The sequence below is a fragment of the Trachurus japonicus genome, chromosome 20, assembly GCF_045865225.1.
Source record: "Trachurus japonicus isolate A0001 chromosome 20, Traja_1.0".
Taxonomy (NCBI): Eukaryota; Metazoa; Chordata; class Actinopteri; order Carangiformes; family Carangidae; genus Trachurus; species Trachurus japonicus.
Window position 1 is genome coordinate 18083696 of NC_140926.1, and position 18715 is coordinate 18102410.

At 41.2% G+C, this 18715-nt stretch overlaps 1 protein-coding gene across 1 annotated transcript in view; it reads left to right on the top strand.

The window, feature by feature from the left end:
- The window catches only part of avl9 (AVL9 homolog (S. cerevisiase)), a 31286-nt gene extending 15601 nt beyond the window's left edge, over positions 1-15685 (top strand). The window contains exons 10-16 of the mRNA XM_085762823.1: positions 50-537; positions 1539-1673; positions 2639-2858; positions 4088-4205; positions 5012-5065; positions 13996-14084; positions 15156-15685. Coding sequence (XP_085618949.1) covers positions 50-537; positions 1539-1673; positions 2639-2858; positions 4088-4205; positions 5012-5065; positions 13996-14084; positions 15156-15283 — 1232 coding nt within the window. The 3' untranslated portion in view covers positions 15284-15685. The remainder of the gene's footprint in view (positions 1-49; positions 538-1538; positions 1674-2638; positions 2859-4087; positions 4206-5011; positions 5066-13995; positions 14085-15155) is intronic.
- The last annotated feature ends 3030 nt before the right edge of the window (positions 15686-18715 follow it).

Consider the following 18715-nt stretch of genomic DNA (forward strand, 5'->3'; position numbering starts at 1 on the left):
CATTAATATGATGGTACAATACGGCTTTTCTGTTTATCTGATGGTACAGGTATGATTGAGCACGGCCTGGTGGACTCATCACACTACAGACCCAAGAGCAGCGTGTCCGAGGACATGAGCCTGGTGGAGAGCATCTCAGGGGCCGAGGAGTTCGTCTCGGTGTCCGTCACCGACCTCGCCAACACCGCCCTGGAGCTGGAGACGGGGGAGCCAGCTCAGCCCACCGCGGAGTCCCTGTCCTCCGGGAACAGCGCGGAGGGGGACAACCACCTCCTCAAGCCCCCGTCACGGACCTCTCCGGAGTCCTCGGAGAGCGACTGGGAGACCCTGGACCCCAGCGTGTTGGAGGAGGGCGCCGCTAAGGAGGCGACCGAGGCGACGGGGGTCGAGGAGCTGCCCGACGCCTTCGACTCCAAACCGGGGACGCCCATCACTGTGCAGCCGCAGGCGGTCAGCGGGCAGGGAGCGGTCACTCAGGGTCTGCTGTCTGGTCTGGAGGAGGATCAGTACGGGCTGCCGCTCGCCATCTTCACTAAGGTAACAACAACCTCTTATCAGCTGCTTTTTACTGTTATTTATCTATTATTTTAATTATATCTGTGGTTTTATACATGTACATCCAGCTGAACAGAGGAAATGAAATTGATTCTGTGATTAATGATTTTATGTTATGACATTAAAGGAGCTATATGTAAGAAAGTGGTAAAGTAATCATAGAATCATCCAATATGTCACCAGAGACATGTTAATATGAAATATATATTGGCTCTATGTCTTGTATGCAAATCACTGTGCAGCACCTTGGTAAACTTGTGCTATAGTATGTGCTATATACTAAATGTGGAAAAGTGGATTGGACAAAAGCAGAAACAAAACCAGGATCTGCACAGGTGATGCGTTTTAAAGATGGAGACGGCTAAAAGCGGAGAAGAACTTGAGGACGGATGTCGGAGTGGCAAATTTTCTCCTGGAGACACACCGAGCTGTAATCCATTTTCCCAGTGCATGTATACAGCTTTATCTGGTTAATTTTTTTCTATTACTACGTCGACCCCAGCTCCATTGACCTAGAGACTGTGTGAGTGAGTCTCAGGGTACCAGAGCCACAAAGCTGGAGCAGGACAGAAGTTAACGTGTGGCTATCTGGCAACCTTGAGTCTGAGGGGGAAGGGAAACAACGCTGCAGTGTTTTGAATTTGACTGCAGCAACAGTTTTGGCCACAGTCTCACATACAGCTCCTTTAATAAATGCAAACTCATTTTGGATCGAAACTCTTTCTGCGTGAGTTCTCCCTCAAAGAGTTTTGTAGTTTCTGATCAATATTAGTTAATAAATATATAAAAACAAACTCACAGGCAGCACCTCCGCTCAGCCATGACTCATCAAATAGAAAACTGAACCAGCTTGTGTGTGTGTTGGGTGTGTTTTGATGTGTGTGTGTGTTGGGTGTGTCCTCCCACTGACATGGTAACCCACATCAGTCCGGGCGGGCGGGGTGGAGATAAGCAAACTGACCTTTGCCTGTCGTCGTTGCCAGGGTTACCTGTGTCTACCCTACATGGCCCTGCAGCAGCACCACCTCCTATCAGACGTGACGGTGAGGGGCTTCGTTGCCGGGGCGACCAACATCCTCTTCCGCCAGCAGAGGCACCTGAGCGATGCTGTAGTGGAGGTAAGTCCCTTGCGCGTGAACATGTTCGGTTCCCTTTTAACTTGAACCGTGTTGCCATGTTCTCCGTATTTAGGTACAGCTTCCAGTTCACACATACATACATGTCACATAGCATAACATAGTGTAGCATAACGTAACGTAACGTAGCGTAGCAAAACATAACGTAATGTAGCATAACATAGCGTAGCATAACATAGCGTAGAATAACATAGCGTAGCATAACGTAACATAGCGTAGCAAAACATAATGTAATATAGCATAACATAGCGTAGCATAACGTAACGTAGCGTAGCATAACATAACGTAATGTAGCATAACAAAGTATTGTAGTGTAACGTAGCATTAGCATAACATTACGTAACGTAACGTAGCATAACATAGCGTATTGTAGCGTAACGTAGCATTAGCATAGCATAACAGTACGTAATGTAACGTAGCATAATGTAGCATAACATAACACAATGTACCATAGCATAGCGTAAAATAACAATTTTTATTTAGGAAATATTGGGAAATGCACCACACACACACACACACACACACACACACACACACACACACACACACACACACACACACACACACACACACACACACACACACACACACACATAGTGGTAAGAACCAAAGTCCAAGATAAATGATACTAAGCTGTTCCCCCTCTTTTCCTTTTGGGCTAAGATTGCCAAAACTTCTGGTAAACAGAATGAGGTCAGTACTCCCAACACACACACATATCTTGGGTTTGGTATAAAAAGGCATGTCATTCTTTGTAATGTTGGAATTTGTCTCAACCCTGAGCTGGTTACGGTGCCGTGTTGAAATAAAGAGATCCCCATCTGATGCCTGTGTCTCGACCATCTGATTCCTCAGTTGTTTCACCTCTTTCTGCCACAACACCCCTTTGCTGGGATTTTAGCAAGTCACAAGAATCACATCATCACATGTTCTTCTCCATGCCGCAGGTGGAGGAAGCTAAGATCCAGATCCAGGACCCCGAGCTCAGGAAGATCCTGAGTTTGACGACGGCCGACCTGCGCTTCGCCGACTACCTCGTCAAACACGTGACGGAGAACCGCGACGACGTCTTCTTGGACGGGACGGGCTGGGAGGGCGGAGACGAGTGGATCAGAGCCCAGTTCACCCTCTACCTGCACTCATTACTGTCATCTGCATTACAGGAAGGTGGGGCACCAGTAGTCATTCAATATTACATAGTTTGTTTGATCCACAGTTGAATAATGGCGATCACTGTTCATTCATTTGGAATGGCTTCATGTCATTTACAGGATCAAATATACACAGTACAGACAGTTTAACATTTTCATTTTCAAATATTATTTAAAGAAATTTCACACACAATTAGAACATTTAATTATCTCTTAATGCTAAGCTAACACAACTTAGGACTTTTTACATATGCAATATTGGTCTATAAATAAACATCAATGCATAATAAAAAAGTAGAGTTTTTTATAATAAATAAACGAGTAATATGTTTACTTAGATGTGACTGGAGCAGTTTCTTTTAACAGAAAATTGCCTGGAGGTGAATAATGATACATGTGATCAAACAGTCTTTCCCTGGAGTTAGAATGAATCTACTGGTGCTTTCCAGGAAACTGATGAGGAAGTAACAGACTGTGTTTTTAGATTGACCCTTTATCATCCTCCAGCTGCCAGCTGCTCTCCATTCACTCCACTGCCATAAAAACTCACTGATACTTTGCCTTTATTGTTGTTTAATACATTGTTTTTGAAGTGGTTGAGATCAGAGGCTGTTCACTAGAACGCGTTCAGGGAACCTGAGCAACCTTAGTTTGTTTTACTGCATGTTTGACCAACATGTATTAGATCCAACAGGAAATGACCCCTGTTTGCAGGAGTGGTACAGTTTGTGATTACACAGCTGGAGTCAGGCAGGAAAGTCCATAAGTAGTTCACACAGGTTCCATACATTTATAATTCACACTCATATTTCTATTCTGTATATCTACATCCTATGGCGTCTCTAACATAAGACTGTCTAACTCTAATGTGTTCATTATTGTTTCAGTGAATGTGTCATAAAAAGTAAAATCATTATGCACAAGTTGATTTTCAGTGGACTGAATTTAACTGAAACGACTGAAACTGCTTTTCCAGCTTTTTTCTCCTCTGTCTGATTGGTTTTAACTTTTATTTCCAGGAAATATAAAATACTGTTTTCCCCTCATATTTGTATTAGTGTTAATAGTTGTATATGGAGCCTGTTGTGTTCAGAGGCATTGCTACAGTAATTATGATTGGAGCTGTAATCTGCACTGTGATCATCACACTTAATGAGTTTGTATGGAAAATGACAGTAAATCCAGTTATGCTGTTTAATCATGTTCTCTGGCTCTGTTTGACTTCCTGTTCTCGTCCCCGTGCAGACAGCGAGCGGCTGCTGGCTGATTACGGAGCTCCGTTCGTCACGGCCTGGAAGATCAGCCACAACTACAGAGTGTGGTACAGCAACAAGCACCCCGCCATGACCGCCATCACCCCGGGGTAAATAACAGGAAGGAGAAATCTCTGATCGCTCGATACGGGAAAACTTTTAGGAAGTTTGAGTGAAGGCTGATCACAAAAAACGTATTATTGGAAGTGCGTTATCACACTGAGAGGTTCTGTTAAGTTTTAGATTTAGAAAACAATATGTGACTCACTGATTCAGAGCAAAACAAACTCACTGAAATTCATGTTGTCCTTCAGCAGAACTGCACATCTGAGGATGTCATTTATTTATTCTTTTTTCCATATTTATTAGTTTATTAGCACCTCTGAAATGCAACTAATAGACAGTGATACTGTAGGTAGACTGTAGGGGTCATGGCACTCACTGCTGTTGATAGTTTGACAAGTAGTCCTGAAACATATTCCCCAGTCTGAATCAGTGATTTGTTGTTTCTATCATGAAGGACAGGTCCAGTTTAAAATAACTTGGTTGGTTATATTTTCACTAGTGGTTTGTGATGTAATACCAAATCTTTAAAAAATATAAAATCTTTTTTTTTATTTATTTTTTATCACTTAGAAATAGAATAAATTCTTAAATGTAAAATTAAATCTAAAAACAAGTGAGAAATTGGCTTGTCAGTTTAGGAAACTACACACTGTAGAGATGCATTGATATTCGATTGCAGGGTTCATTTACAGCACAATATCATTTTTAACGGTTTAACAAATAATTTATTTTCTGTCAAGTTGTATTTATTATAGTTAAACAGATTGAAACCAGATGGTTAAAAACAACACATAATTGTATTTATTCTGTAATAAACATATGAATGATGGCTGCCTTCCCTCTGTTGCAGACACCCGTTCCAGGGCCAGTACAGTGTTGCTGACATGAAACTACGACTCTCACAGTGAGTTTTACCTCATCATCAGTGCTTTGATTTCTTTCATTTCCTGCTGTTGAGCTTAATATTCACTGAAGTGGAAGTCTGGCTTTGACTTCCTCTCACTGAAACACAAAACAAAGTTCAATGTGTCAGTTTTTTAATCCTTTGTTGTAGCCATAGACTGTAAAAGAGGGTTGTAGCTGAGTTGATGCCGTCCACACCAACACCTGCATGTTGCTGCCCTCTGGTGGCAACACGATGCTGTGTCAGTGAATGTGACAGTTTCAGGAAGTGACATTTCCATTCAGCAGCTCTCACTGTCATACTTCAGTGTCTTCTTGATCCTTTGAAAAGAAACATGTAAAAACTCACTGCAAACCTTTAAATAAGAATGATAAGAAATAGATTCCACTCGATTTAGTCATTTAAATACATTTCGACAACTTTCGCTCATTGGTTCTTATTTAAATGAAACTAAAAACAGTTTAATGACAAAAAAAAGTGCATCGGAGTAAACTAATGTAAAATTAAATTAATGAGTCTCTAAAATCTTCCTCTGAAGGTCTGAATTGCTGCTAAATGAATCAAGAAAAGTGCTTTTATTCTGAAGGAGTGGCAGAGTGCACTGTTTTAATATTATGGCTGATCTGTTAAGTTGGAACATTAATCTTTTACATGCACATGGGCTCCATCCTGAACTGAATTTCCTCAGTGGAGTTTCATGGAGGTTGAGTTGGGGTTAGGGTTGGGGGGGGTGGAGGGGGGTTGAAGAGGCAGTGAGGGTCTCATATCAGCTGAAGTCATTAATTATGAGTGAGTTTCATTCTCAAAAGCAGAGCTGAAGTCTTCTTCAGCTTGGCCTCCGGTTTCATTCCAGGAAGTGCGGGTGAAAGGCGACTCCGTCCACAGCTGGAGCGCCGCTTCTACTGTTACCAGTTGGATAAATGCCCCCCAACACACACACACACACACACACACACACACACACCCTCAGAGAGAGTGGAGTGTCTCTGTCCCTAACTTAGCTTTATGGTGAGAACACAGGCAGATCTGCTTGGCCCTGATCCTCTCAGCTCTCACTTTACCTTCAGGTGTTTGGTGACATGGCCGCCGTGAACTTTGTGGTGATGCGTCGGTAAACAAACACACAGACTGACAAACTGTGGAGGAACCTTAAACTGTGTTTGGTTCAGTTGAGGCAGCACAACGGTCACATCAGAAACGGAGCAGATACTGAAACAGATGAGGAGATAAAAAAAATGGCACATGGATCAAATACACAAACAAAGAAATAAGTAATTTATTAAACCTAATTTCTTCAGTGTTTTTAAGACTCAGAGACAGACTATATATGAAAATAAATCTGGACTCAAATGTGGAATAAATGTAATTCACTTTTGCAATGCAACACTATGTTTCTTTTTTAAAGTATATTTTTTTTTGGCTTTTTCATGCCTTTATTCGATAGGACAGTTGAGAGTGTGACAGGAAATGGGAGGCAGAGATGGGGGGAATGACATGCAGGATAGGGCCGTCCGACGCGGGACTCGAACCGGGGCCGCCTGCAGCGAGGACTATAGCCTCAACACATGGGGCGGGTGCTCTACCAACTGAGCTAAACTCCGCCCCAACACTATGTTTCTTGACAGATTTTACATAATTTGTCACATTATTTAGGGGAAAAAAGTGGTGTTTTTAGGATAAGTCCTGCTCAGTGTTGCCAAAAGGCATTAAAATTTAATTATAGAAACACAACAAAACAGTCTACTTAAATTTAATGTTTAAGAATAAAGTAAATATTTTATAAATACACTTAAATCCGGTGTAGGTGGATCAAACATTTAATATTTGTCACTCTTTTATGGTTACACCATTGGACATTTTCTGCGTATTCAGTCCTACTTTTGTTAAAAATGGTTCAAATGTCATTTCAAATGACATAAAACCATCATGAATACAAAATGTACTTTTTAACAAATCTGATGCTTTAAAGTATTTTTTTAATATATTTCTGAATTGCTCATCTTGCCAACCCTTATTTGTCACTGACCCCACTGCAAAATTAAAAGGAATGACATAAATCTAAGTAAAATGATAAAAGTTATTAACTAATTAGCTTCAGATAACAGGTGCATCATGTTTTACTCAAGGCCAGTTAATCAATTAGTTGATTGATGGAAAATGCTTCAATGAATAATTGAAGCAATTAAAGCAACAGTGCCAAAAACCTCAGTTGTTCCTCTTCTTCATATATAAATATATCAATTAATGGAATAAGAAGCTGATAATTTGGCTTCTAATTAAGAATCAATGGTTATTTAACAGTAAAAACAGTCTGTGGTTGTCTCTCTGATTGAACTTGAATAACTCTGTAAACTGGGCCTGTGGTCTGTGTTGTGTGCAGCAGCTCATCCAGCCTGGTTTCAACTGCGCAACTTGTTAGATCTGAGCTGATTGAAGGTTTGGAGAGAGCTGCCCAGGTCAGAGCTGCCTCCTCCGTGTTGTTTTCATGGATCAGGAGGTGTGTGTGTGTGTGTTCAGGGGGGGGTTAAAGGGGGAACTGCTGGCTCCTTGCTCCCCTGCTGCACATTAAAACTCTGCATATAGCCGGTATGGTTCGGGGGGGTTATTGGGGGGTGCAGGCAGGAAGTTTGGCACACAGCCATCGGAGCTTCTCAGGATTAAAACGCGTCTCATTTCCTGCCTCAGCTTTGTGTCAGAGCAGGGCTCCAAAACAGGAGGGGATTCAGACGCTCTGAACAAGTGTTTGTGTGCGTGCGTGCGGGCGCGTGAAGTTCGCACACGTGTTCTCTAAATGGAGATGCGAGGGCACGGCAGCAGATAAACAGCTCAGTCTTCGCCGCAACCTTGAACACCAGAGACGAGTGTTTATTGACTGTCAGAGGCTTTGAGCCTCCGGCTTCATCCTTCCTCTGAGGGAGGCTGAAATGTTTAGCAGGAGGAAACACCGAGGCAGAAGAACCTGTGAATAACAAGGAGGAGCTGCTGTGGATTTACTCCTCACACTTACCTCAGCATTTCTTCCACAGTCCGTGTAGAAGCCAGGCTCAGCTTTCACATGCGGATAGAAATGAGTCCATTTGACAGTTTTGTTGTATAAAAAATAACAGCTGATGTTTATGATACTTAGAATAAAAACTGCAGCAGTAAGATGATATGTAAATCTGAGCTAGGAGCCAAGAGGCAGTTTATGTTCATTTTATGAGATGTGGACTTATTGTTAGATTATGAGATAAAGATGCGCTAAAGGGATAGTCCAACATTTTGGCAAATTGGCCCATTGCCATAATCCCTATAGTTTTAGCAGCAGGTTTGTTACCTTTAATTGTCGGTGCAAGCTATTTTTAGAACGGCGGAGCAGAGCCGCGAGCTGCTCAGAGCTACGCTACGGAGGCTAATGGGATTTCTTGGTTTCCCTCATCAAACTCATCAAATACACAATCCAACAACTCCAAAACGCTCTTGTGGACAAGTCGTGACCTGCACATTCACCACACTATGAGATAATAAAGGAACGTTACGAGACAGAGTTGTTTTCGAGGCAAATGCAGAGACTGCTTGGCCAAAAACTGCCCCCAACGTGCATCAGTGGTTTGATGGTGGTGAATGTGCAGGTCACAACTTGTCCACGAGAGCGTTTCGGAGTTGTTGGATTGTTTATTTGATGAGGGAAACCAAGAAATCCCATGAGCCTCTGTAGCGTAGCTCTGAGCAGCTCACAGCTCTGCTCCGCCGTTCTAAAAATAGCTTGCACCGACAATTAAAGGTAATGAACCTACTCCTAAAACTATAGGGATTATAGTAATGGTCCAATTTGCCAAAATGTTGAACTATCCCTTTAAAGGTCCTAAAGAGACACATTTCTTTTTGTCTCTTTGTTGCATGTTTCTGTTTCATAGACACTTACCAAAACAGCTCAGGGGCCTCTGACCCGTGTGGCCCCTGTAGACCTGTCCAGGTCCAGTAATCCATCCTTTGTGAACAGGAAAAAGAAACATTGTATCTGCACCAACAGCAGCTTGTTGACTTTGCTTTCATCATGATGCGTGTTTACAGAGGAAACCTAAATTCTCTGTTTTCTTTTTTAATTTTTTTTTATTATTATTCCATTATTTTTGGAATATTATTCCATTATTCCATTATTATTATTTCCATCAGCTGACAGACATTTTCCTGACCCCGTAGCTCGGCCTTGTTGCCTCCCATCAGGAAATCTCTCTCTGTGTTTTTTCCTGCGTCAGTAAACACGGGGCTGTTTTGCAACTTGAGATTGAACAACTGGGGGGAAACTGGGGTTAGTAGGACAGACGGTGACTTCTCTGACGAATCCCGCTTGTCAGGGATGCTGGTGGAGAAAGTAAAAGCAGAAAGCCGAGTCCATCGGCTCGTCACTCTCACTTCATACGAGGATGAAAGCTCTCCGTCTCGCTGCTGCTGCTGCCCCGGACATTTTTTTTGCCACCTCCCTGCTATTTATGCTCCCTGTAAAAAACACCAGGCCCTCCACTGGACCTCCTTGTGAATGTGCTGTGTTGCATGTGTATTATGGAAGCACTGGGGGCGAACACAGCCCGTCCTTTTCATGCTTCCTCGTCATCAGCGTCGGACAAAGAGCAGCCGGTGGCAGAGATGTTCTCAGAAAACAGTCATGTGACGGGCTGCACGACTGCAGGCACACACACACACACACACACACACTGTTAGAGGAGCTTTCTTTATTGTCACTGTTAACCGCGCTACTCTACATAAGGAGCTGTTTATTTGGGTCAGCCGGCGAGATGGAGACTCGTTGTGTCCGGCGGGCTCCTCTCGTAGTAGCTCAGAGGAAAGAACCGCCCCCTGTGTTACCATGAGACGGTTGGAAAGCCGTCTGAAGCTGGGTGGTATTAGAAAAAAAACTTTAAATGTGATCATTTTACCACAGTGTTTCCATTATTCCACCCAAAGTTCCTCTCAGCTGCATGAAGGTTATTAACATTTTTTCCATGCTACAGTGTGTCACACTGAACATTGCATTTCAACCACCACTCTAGATGTCTTTTGTTATATTTGACACAAATCCTCCTGTAATGTCAACAACATATTTGCTCATAGGAAGTTAAACTTAAAGGACCATTGGACAGTTTTCTGTAGATTCAAAGTAAATGAAACAAGTAAGTGAAATGAGTGAAAACAACTGATAAAAACATGCAGAAGATTGTTAAATTGTTAAATACATAAAAGAAAACATTCATCTGAGCATTGGAACAAGAGCTTTGAGGATTTGAATTATAAAAACGTACATGTTTTTGAGAAAACGGATTTCAAAATACAGGTTTACAAGTTTACAGAAGTCACCGAAGTAAACATTCAAATAGCAGTGTTAGTTTTTCTTTCTTTTCTTTTACAAAGTCTAATTAAAAATAGAAAATTCTGCTTATTTGCAACTACTCAAAAATAAAATACAATATAAGAGTAAAAATGAATAAAAGCAGAGTATGAATGACAAAAACCCCCAAAATCAATGAATAAAATCACAGGCTGAACTTCAATATGAGGAGTATTATTGGTGCATGTTGATACTGACCTTCTCAGATGAGTTATGATTACATTATTTTGTTACTGAGCATAAAGAGACTTAAAGCCACCATGTGTACATTTTGAATGAGTGTCCTCTCAGTGTATCAAACATGGAGGTGGCTTACATTTTTACTGGAATTAAGAAAATATAAAATGTAATTCATAAGGAGCTTTAGGCAGACACAGTGCTGCTGGCAGCGCTCGACAGACCGTCTCTTACTTTGAAAGTAAAGACAAAAGGAAGCTGCCACATTCCTGGTCGACGTGCAGCCGTGGAAGTGGATTATTGATCCTAGCAACAAGTGCCTAGCAACCACAGCTTGTTTGGCGGATCCGCTCGGGGGAGTCCCGCGAGCGCCGGCGCTGCAGGTCTGACTCGGAGACGCCACAGAGGCAGCGAGCGGCGGCGGTGCCAGTCCACGGCTCAGTGGGCTCGGTCTGCACAGAGCGGTGTCATATTGATGCTGTAGTCAGATAAACACTGTGTGTGTCTGTGTGTGTGTGTGTGTGGTGTGGAGGAATGACAGCACTCATACCAACACACACACGAACGCACGCAGCTCTCACGTTCTCTCTGGTTTTAGGTTTCAGATCCAGACTTTACACGGTGCAGGTCTCTGTCAGTCCAGCTCTGACTCTTGGCTCTGACAAGTGAAATTCATTTTCCCTCCGTCAGTCGTGTTTGTTCTGTCACACAATATTTAGGGAGGAGACGGCGTCATCGTCTGCGACGGGATGAAATCTGCAGTTTTCTCTTCACGTTTGAATCAGTCCTCTGTCCACCAATATCCACTGTTGTTGGAGTCTTGTCTTTATAGTTTTCACTGCTCCAGACACGGCATGATGCTTCTGTTTATTTGTGGTGAAGATGATTGGTTTTAATTTGTTCTTTCTTAACATACAGAACATTAAAACGTGTCTTTTACTTTGTTTTAGAATTCCTATAAAGCATTTCAGGCTGAGGCTCATAAATGTAGTGTGAAAACGCTTCGCTTTTCCAAAATTCCACATTGTCCCTTTAAATCAAAAAAGAAGATGTCATTAAGAGAGCACCAGTCAAACCTCAAAGAGTGGAAAACGACAAAAAATAGTGATGAAATATGACATTTATTTCTTTTTTTGTACAGAATGGAAATGATTTTAGCGATTATGCAAACTGATTGCAGTTAGCTCAAATGATTGCGATCAGACAGTTATGTAATAATTGTGACAGGCCTACTGCTAAAGCATGTCATCTAAGTTCATCGTCCAACACATAAAACTACAAAAATGGAGGAGTAGTCTACTGCAGCAAGCTGATACTGGGAGAGTGCAAGAGCAGGCTAACATAGAGCTCATTATGATTAGTCAATGAATCGTTGGTTGATTGACAGATTAAAGGGGGCAAATTATGGAAATGTCACTTTTTGAAGGTTCTTCAACATATATTTGGGTGTTTGTTTTGCCTTCCGGCCCCAAAATGTGAGAATTGACAAAAGAATCTGTAATGTGCAGGCTGTCTAGGTTGAAATCCATGTGGTTTTACGAGCTGTTCCCTTGGTTGTCTTCCAGTGATGGAACTAGGTTTCGATTTTGCATAATACCACCCCTACCTGGTACCAGTAGAAGGGGCGGGGCAAGCAGTGGTTCATTTGCATTTAAAGGGACAGGCACTGAAACCAGCTGTTCTGAACAGGGCTGTTTTGAGAGGATGAAAAGAGCTGTGATGTTTCATCCTTGGGGCATTTTGACCAAAGCATATGTCTTTAAAGGGATAGTTCAACATTTTGGCAAATTGGCCAATTGCCATAATCCCTATTGACCTATGGCTAAACCCCGCCCCCTCCACTCACTCGGACAAACAGTCAACATTCGGTGACAGTTGCTATGGCAGCTGTCACAGTAGGAGACATTTCACAGGAGGCAATTGATGGTTTTTGGAGACAGAAAGATTAAATATCATCTCGAAGTCACCAAAACTTAACTTAACTTTACTGCTATGGCTGCCGTTTGCCGCGAAACGCCGATAGCGACGGGCTAATTTCTGTTAGCCTGTCTATGGAGTTTTGCATTATACATTAGCATTAAGCTAGCGGGCTTTATGCTTAGTTGTGATACTGGCTAACATCCAAACATCTCTCACAATATGTTGCCTCAAATACGTTGTTGACTTAACAGATGTAGATGTAGATGTAGATGTAGATCCTTGTTAAGTTTATCCACGTTTAGTTGGTGTTGTGGTCTACCACATAACTTTATCCAGAGCAGACACTTCTCTTGATTGAGATGTGGCTTGGGAAAAGAAGAAAGATACACCCCGTCGCCCAGCCTGTCGGGATACCTAGTGTTTGACCATTTTAAACTTAAAATGTCAAGAAAAAACATATAAAAACGAATGAAAACTGACTAACTGCAATGCATTTCAATGGACGTGGAAGGTTGGTTGGTTGGTTACCTTTAATTGTCGGTGCAAGCTGTTTTTAGAACGACGGAGCAGAGCCGCGAGCTGCTCAGAGCTACGCTACGGAGGCTAATGGGATTTCTTGGTTTCTGGTGGACAAGTTGTGACCTGCACATTCACCACGCTATGAGATAATAACCGAACGCTACGAGACAGAGTTGTTTTCGAGGCAAATAACTGCTTGACGATAAACTGCCCCCAATGGGAACGTACATCAGCAGTTTTTGGCATTATGTCTCCTTTAAGGATCAACAAATATTACATTAATGAATCATTTCAGCCTTTTTTGAAGCAAAATAGAGAGAAAATGTCAAATATTTGCTGATGACAGCTCCTCATAAGAGAAAATTATCTACTTTTCTTCAGATTTATTTAAAAATATTTCCTTTAGTTGAAACATCTGCTGCTGTGTGAAGTCACAATATAATTTCATCCTCTCAGCCAAGACAAAGAGAGAAAAGCCTGATTCATCGTCGTCACCAGTCATAAATCCTCCGCTCTCGCAGGTCGGATCAGGCAGCTGCTCCGTAGCACAGTTCACAGTGACAGTTTATTTTCAGATGAAATCACCGGCTCATTAGAGGCTGCCAAGGCTCCCAGTGTTTGACTGACACACGTCTGTGCTCGGCAGCTGCTCGCACGCCCATCACCGTCCGCACCGTGTTTTTTAACAACGCTGCTGTTTTCCCAGATGAAGCAGGCCAACAGTTTTGTTTCATCCCTCAGATGCACCACCTATGACATAATCCTCTGTAAGAGGCCGGCAGCAGCACATTTGTGTAGTTTGTTTCTGTTTTCATGGAGAGAGGGGGGCAGAGGGGGGCGGGGGGGGAATTCCAACAATGTCACACCAGAGACAGAAAGGTGAGGGGAATGAGCGCACCATTTCCCGGTTTTGGTGAACATGTTGTTTCTCTCTCTGTGTTTGCTGCAGCTCGGTGCAGAACAGCGAGCGAGGGAAGAAGATCGGGAACGCCATGATCACCACCAGCCGCAGCGTGGTCCAGACGGGGAAGGCAGTGGGTAAGAGACACTCTACAGCAGTGTGACGAATCGATGCTGTAACTTATACATCCCAGTCCTTCTAACCTTTAGAAACCAAAACATGGTGTAATTATGCAGATTCTGACAGTAGATTTGTGCTTCCTTGTTTTTATTGGGGCGAGTTGAGCCACAGTGTGTTCAGAATAATGTGAGGACACTATAATACACAGACTTATATGAGTGTGTGGGCTCATAACTCTTCTGCACAGCACACCTGCTCCCAAATGAAGCACATTTGTGATCGTGGAGTAATAATAATTAGTTCCTAAAGGTGAAACAAAGCTAATGGCTGAATGAGGTCAATCAGTCACACAATGTTTACACACCCACACACTCCTGAGCTGCCAAAATGAGTGAAAATCGCCCGTGTAGGTGCGCAGACTCTGTAAATGTAGAGCAGAGGTCTTCAACGGGGGGTCCGTGACCCCTAGGGGGTCTGCAGAGGTGCTGCTGGGGGGTCGTGGAATTTTTTGGTTGATAAGACAATTTAAAAAAAAATATTTTTTCGTTTCCACATTTGTGTTACAAATAAAAAACCTCAATTTGAATAGCTTGTCTGCATGATTATCATGCAATTGACAGGCATTGTTGATACTGGCATTGGTATCAGTTAACAAGGTGTGTTTATAAATGGCACTAGGCCCAGTAATATAAAACACATTTTTATACAGTATATATATATAGAAGGGGATCCCTGCTCCATCTCTCTATCAGTTTGGGGGTCCCCGACCTGAAAAACAGCGGAAAAGGCCAGCATTTCCATAAAAATGCTTTTTTAATAATAATAATAATTTTTTGGTAATATTACTTTTTTTTTTTTAAATGCTACATTTTAGGTCTTCATTAAATGTAAGCCATGATCATTACGATTAAAAGAAACTGAATAAATAAAGACATGAAATGTTTCTTTCTGTGTGTAGCCTAATGGATCTATATAATGTATTAGTTTCATTTTTTGAATTGAATTACTGACATAAATACACGTTTCCATGATAGTCCAATTTATGGAGATTCAACTGTAATTTCCTCCATCTCCTCCTCTGTTCTCAGGTCAGTCAGTGGGCGGAGCTTTGACCAGCGCCAAGTCGGCCATGTCGTCCTGGTTCTCCACCCTGGCACAGCCTGCAGCCGTGACCCCCCCGGCCAGTCCCGAACCGGCCACCGAGGTCACCCCGTGACCACCAAGTGTCTCCCCATGCCTCCCAGTGACTCTTACTCCCATCATCCTCTGATCCTCTGGTTACTGTGAATCCCAAAGGGTCGGCGGTCTGAGAGCTGACGTTATGAAGGATGTGAGCAGGAAAGCCTCAACCATACAACCCGACGGTAACATCCCCGACTGGAGATTCTGGGCTCTGTCATATTAGCAGGTTGCCACTCTGGACAGGAAGGCAGCAGCAGCGATGCCCTTATACTAACTGTACAGTCCATATCCACTGTGAGGCAGAGTCTGCCAGTGCTTCTGATCAAAAGCAGAATTTCTCAGCAGGCTGCGTCATCTCTGGCCACCTGTTTTCTCACTGCTGCAGTTTGTATTGCTGAACGCTTTCCTGTGAGACACTAAAGATGCTGTCGTTGGGTTTGCGGTGTTCACTCTATGCTGCGTATTTCTAGAGTTTTGCTGACTATTTTGCTGACAAAGTAATTATGTAAAAAAAAAAAAGGAAAAAAAAAAAGATAAATCAGTGTCACAGGATTTGACAGAAGAGCATGAGCTGTGGTACCTCTGAAGATTTTAACGGTTTAGGTTTTAAATTCAGATGCCTGTTATAACATTGTGGTTTTCTCTTGAACAGCTTGGATTCCTGTGTGAGGTATTATTGCATCAAAATACATGTTGAGTTATTAGGTTGTAACTAACAATTATTGTCACTATTGATTATTTTCTTTAATTTAGTTTAAAAAAAAATCTGGTGAAAACTAAACTTTCATGTCGTCAGTTTTCCAGAGTCCCAGGTGACACAAATATAAGTCTATAAAGAATATTGAAGTCTAGGGCTAAAACAAGTCAGTGAAAGAAAATCTAACACAATCTACATCAATATAAATGTTGTTAGCTGTATAGAGCTGTAAACATTAAGAGTTAAGATTTTTCCTTTAACCTCCAACCAGTTCCTAAAAAAGCAAAACAGCCAACTAGAAAACACTGGAAAAGTTAGCTAATGGAAAGTTAGCTAGGTGATGCTACTAGGTTTTTAGTGCAAAGTTTTTGAGAAAAGGGACGTTAAATCACAGACATTGAATTAATTTGGTTTGGTTGACAGTGAGACATTAACTGTTACAAGACGTACAGTGTCTGTAAACTAACAAGTCGTATGTTAGCTGGCTAATGTGACTTGGCTGGTTAGCTACAGTAGGATTGAATACGTTGTAAAATGTTTTACAAGTTGGTAAAAGATTTTAATAAATAGATTTATTTGAATTTAGCTACCATATTTTCTAGTTAAGTCTCTATTGATGCACCAGTGAAGAAAAAAACGTTCTGCAGGATAAATAGTTCAGTGTGTTTGCGTAAAAAAAGAATAATTTGAATTTGTCTTATCAACTGATTGTTGGTAATGGAAAAATGCTTTTTGTTGTTTTCATTAGATGATTAGGAGGTTAAAGTAAAAGTATAAATCAAAAAATGTTCTACACCAACTGCAATGATTTAACTAACAATATTGTTCATTGATGTAGCCTACTTGGTGTATTTTCTATTTGTTTGCATTGTCCTCATATTACTCGTCTGTCCAGGCAAGAGACTTAAAATCAAAGATATTCAATTTCAATTTTCAGTTTTTTCAATTTTTTCAATTTCAAGTTTTTTCCCCTTCACACATAAACAAATGCATAATACTATGACACTGCATTTACAAAATCTGGCCACTGTTGCTGAACTAACCACAATGTTATAACATAAATCTTTGTGAACCTAATGCCTGATGAACGTGATAAAACCTCCCTTAACTATGAAGGAACCTGCACCCAGCTGTGTGTTTGACAGGGTGTTATTAATCCTCACCCAGGCCTTTTTGTACTTTGCTGTCAGTATATATATTGGGAGAACTATATTTAGTAAATCTGAAGACATTATCGAGTCAGATAACTTATTTATTTGTTGTGTATGAGCTTGTTATCTCATAAATATCCATGTTTTGTCATGACAACACTGGAACAAGTCCTAATCTGTGGACCACTGTGTGTATTTTGCACAACGCAGCCATTATATTCTATTTATGTGAATCTTTATCTTGTACAACTGTAACTTTGAGGTGCTTACAGGATCTGTTCCCTCCATGCTACAAATATTCGACAACTGTTGGATTAAAAGTGGTCCAATGAGCATGCTCTGTCCAGTCCAGTTTTACATCTATGAGTATGATGCTGTTTTCAACTTGTGCTCTTTCTTTGTTCTTCACACTTTGAAACCTTCTTTGACTCATTTGCTTTGGGTTTCTGGATTAGTCAAGAGAATTTCAAGCTTCTTTTTTTGTTTCTTTTTTTACCCTCTGATGATATATTTTTCATTTTGTATTTAAAATATATGAATGTATTGTGAATTCAAATTCACAGAATATTTTCTTGACAGATGCTTTTAATGTATTTGAGAGGAAAGTGATACTATATTATATTGCTGTATTAAAAATGATTAAAATACTGCAGTGCTTTATTTTTGGTGGAACAAGTATTTTTTTTTATTCCTCTGGGTTTGTGTCTGGGCTAAAATGTAGGTCAGCTAAACAAAGTGGTGGCAAAGTGTGTGTTCGCAGAGGGGGTTGTTGTTGTGGTGGCAGCACAAGGCCGGACAAAAATGCACCCATGTGCTGTCTGACAACGATTCAGCAGCATCACAGGGACATACGAACCCAGCGACGTCAGGGGCGGCTTTAGCCCGAGGCCAGCAGAAATTCACACCCAGTGATCCTGCCTGACGCACAGAGGGCCCACTGACAGGGTCAGCACTGTTGTCATCATGGATTCAGACACATATTTGAATCTGTTTAGAATAATCATTGACCAGAACTTTAATTTTCAGACTTCTGTCGCATGAGAAGTTCATCTAACCAAACCACAAAAGTATTTTAGTTATAATGATGCTAAACAGAGAGAAAAAGCAAAAGTTTCCCTCGATGGATCTTCTGCAAATAAAGTAATCAACAAGTAACTAAGAAACTCTAGTTTGTGAGATATGAGTGTTTCTGTTGTATGTCATTGCAAATGAAATGTCTACAGGTTCTGGACTATTGCTTAAAGAGAAACAGTTTGAGACATAGTTCTTTATATTTCCCAAACAATAGCAGTGAATAAATACCGCTGTTAAAAATTATTAGGCTCTATGCGCTACATGGATAAAAGGTTTTTTATTTAATTTAATTTATTTATTTTACAGTAAAGAAGGATTATAAAAAATAAATACTTTTAAATACTGACATTTTTGAAATTACAAATATATTAAATGTACAACTGCTGTGGCCTGTGGACCTCCGAGAGACACGCATTTCTATTGCCAATATGAATCCAAATCCACCCAACAGTTTAAGAATTTATCAAAAGAAGCCGCATTTACTGATTAAAATAAAATAAAACTACCTAATAAAACAAACATTCCCATTCACAAACATCATACT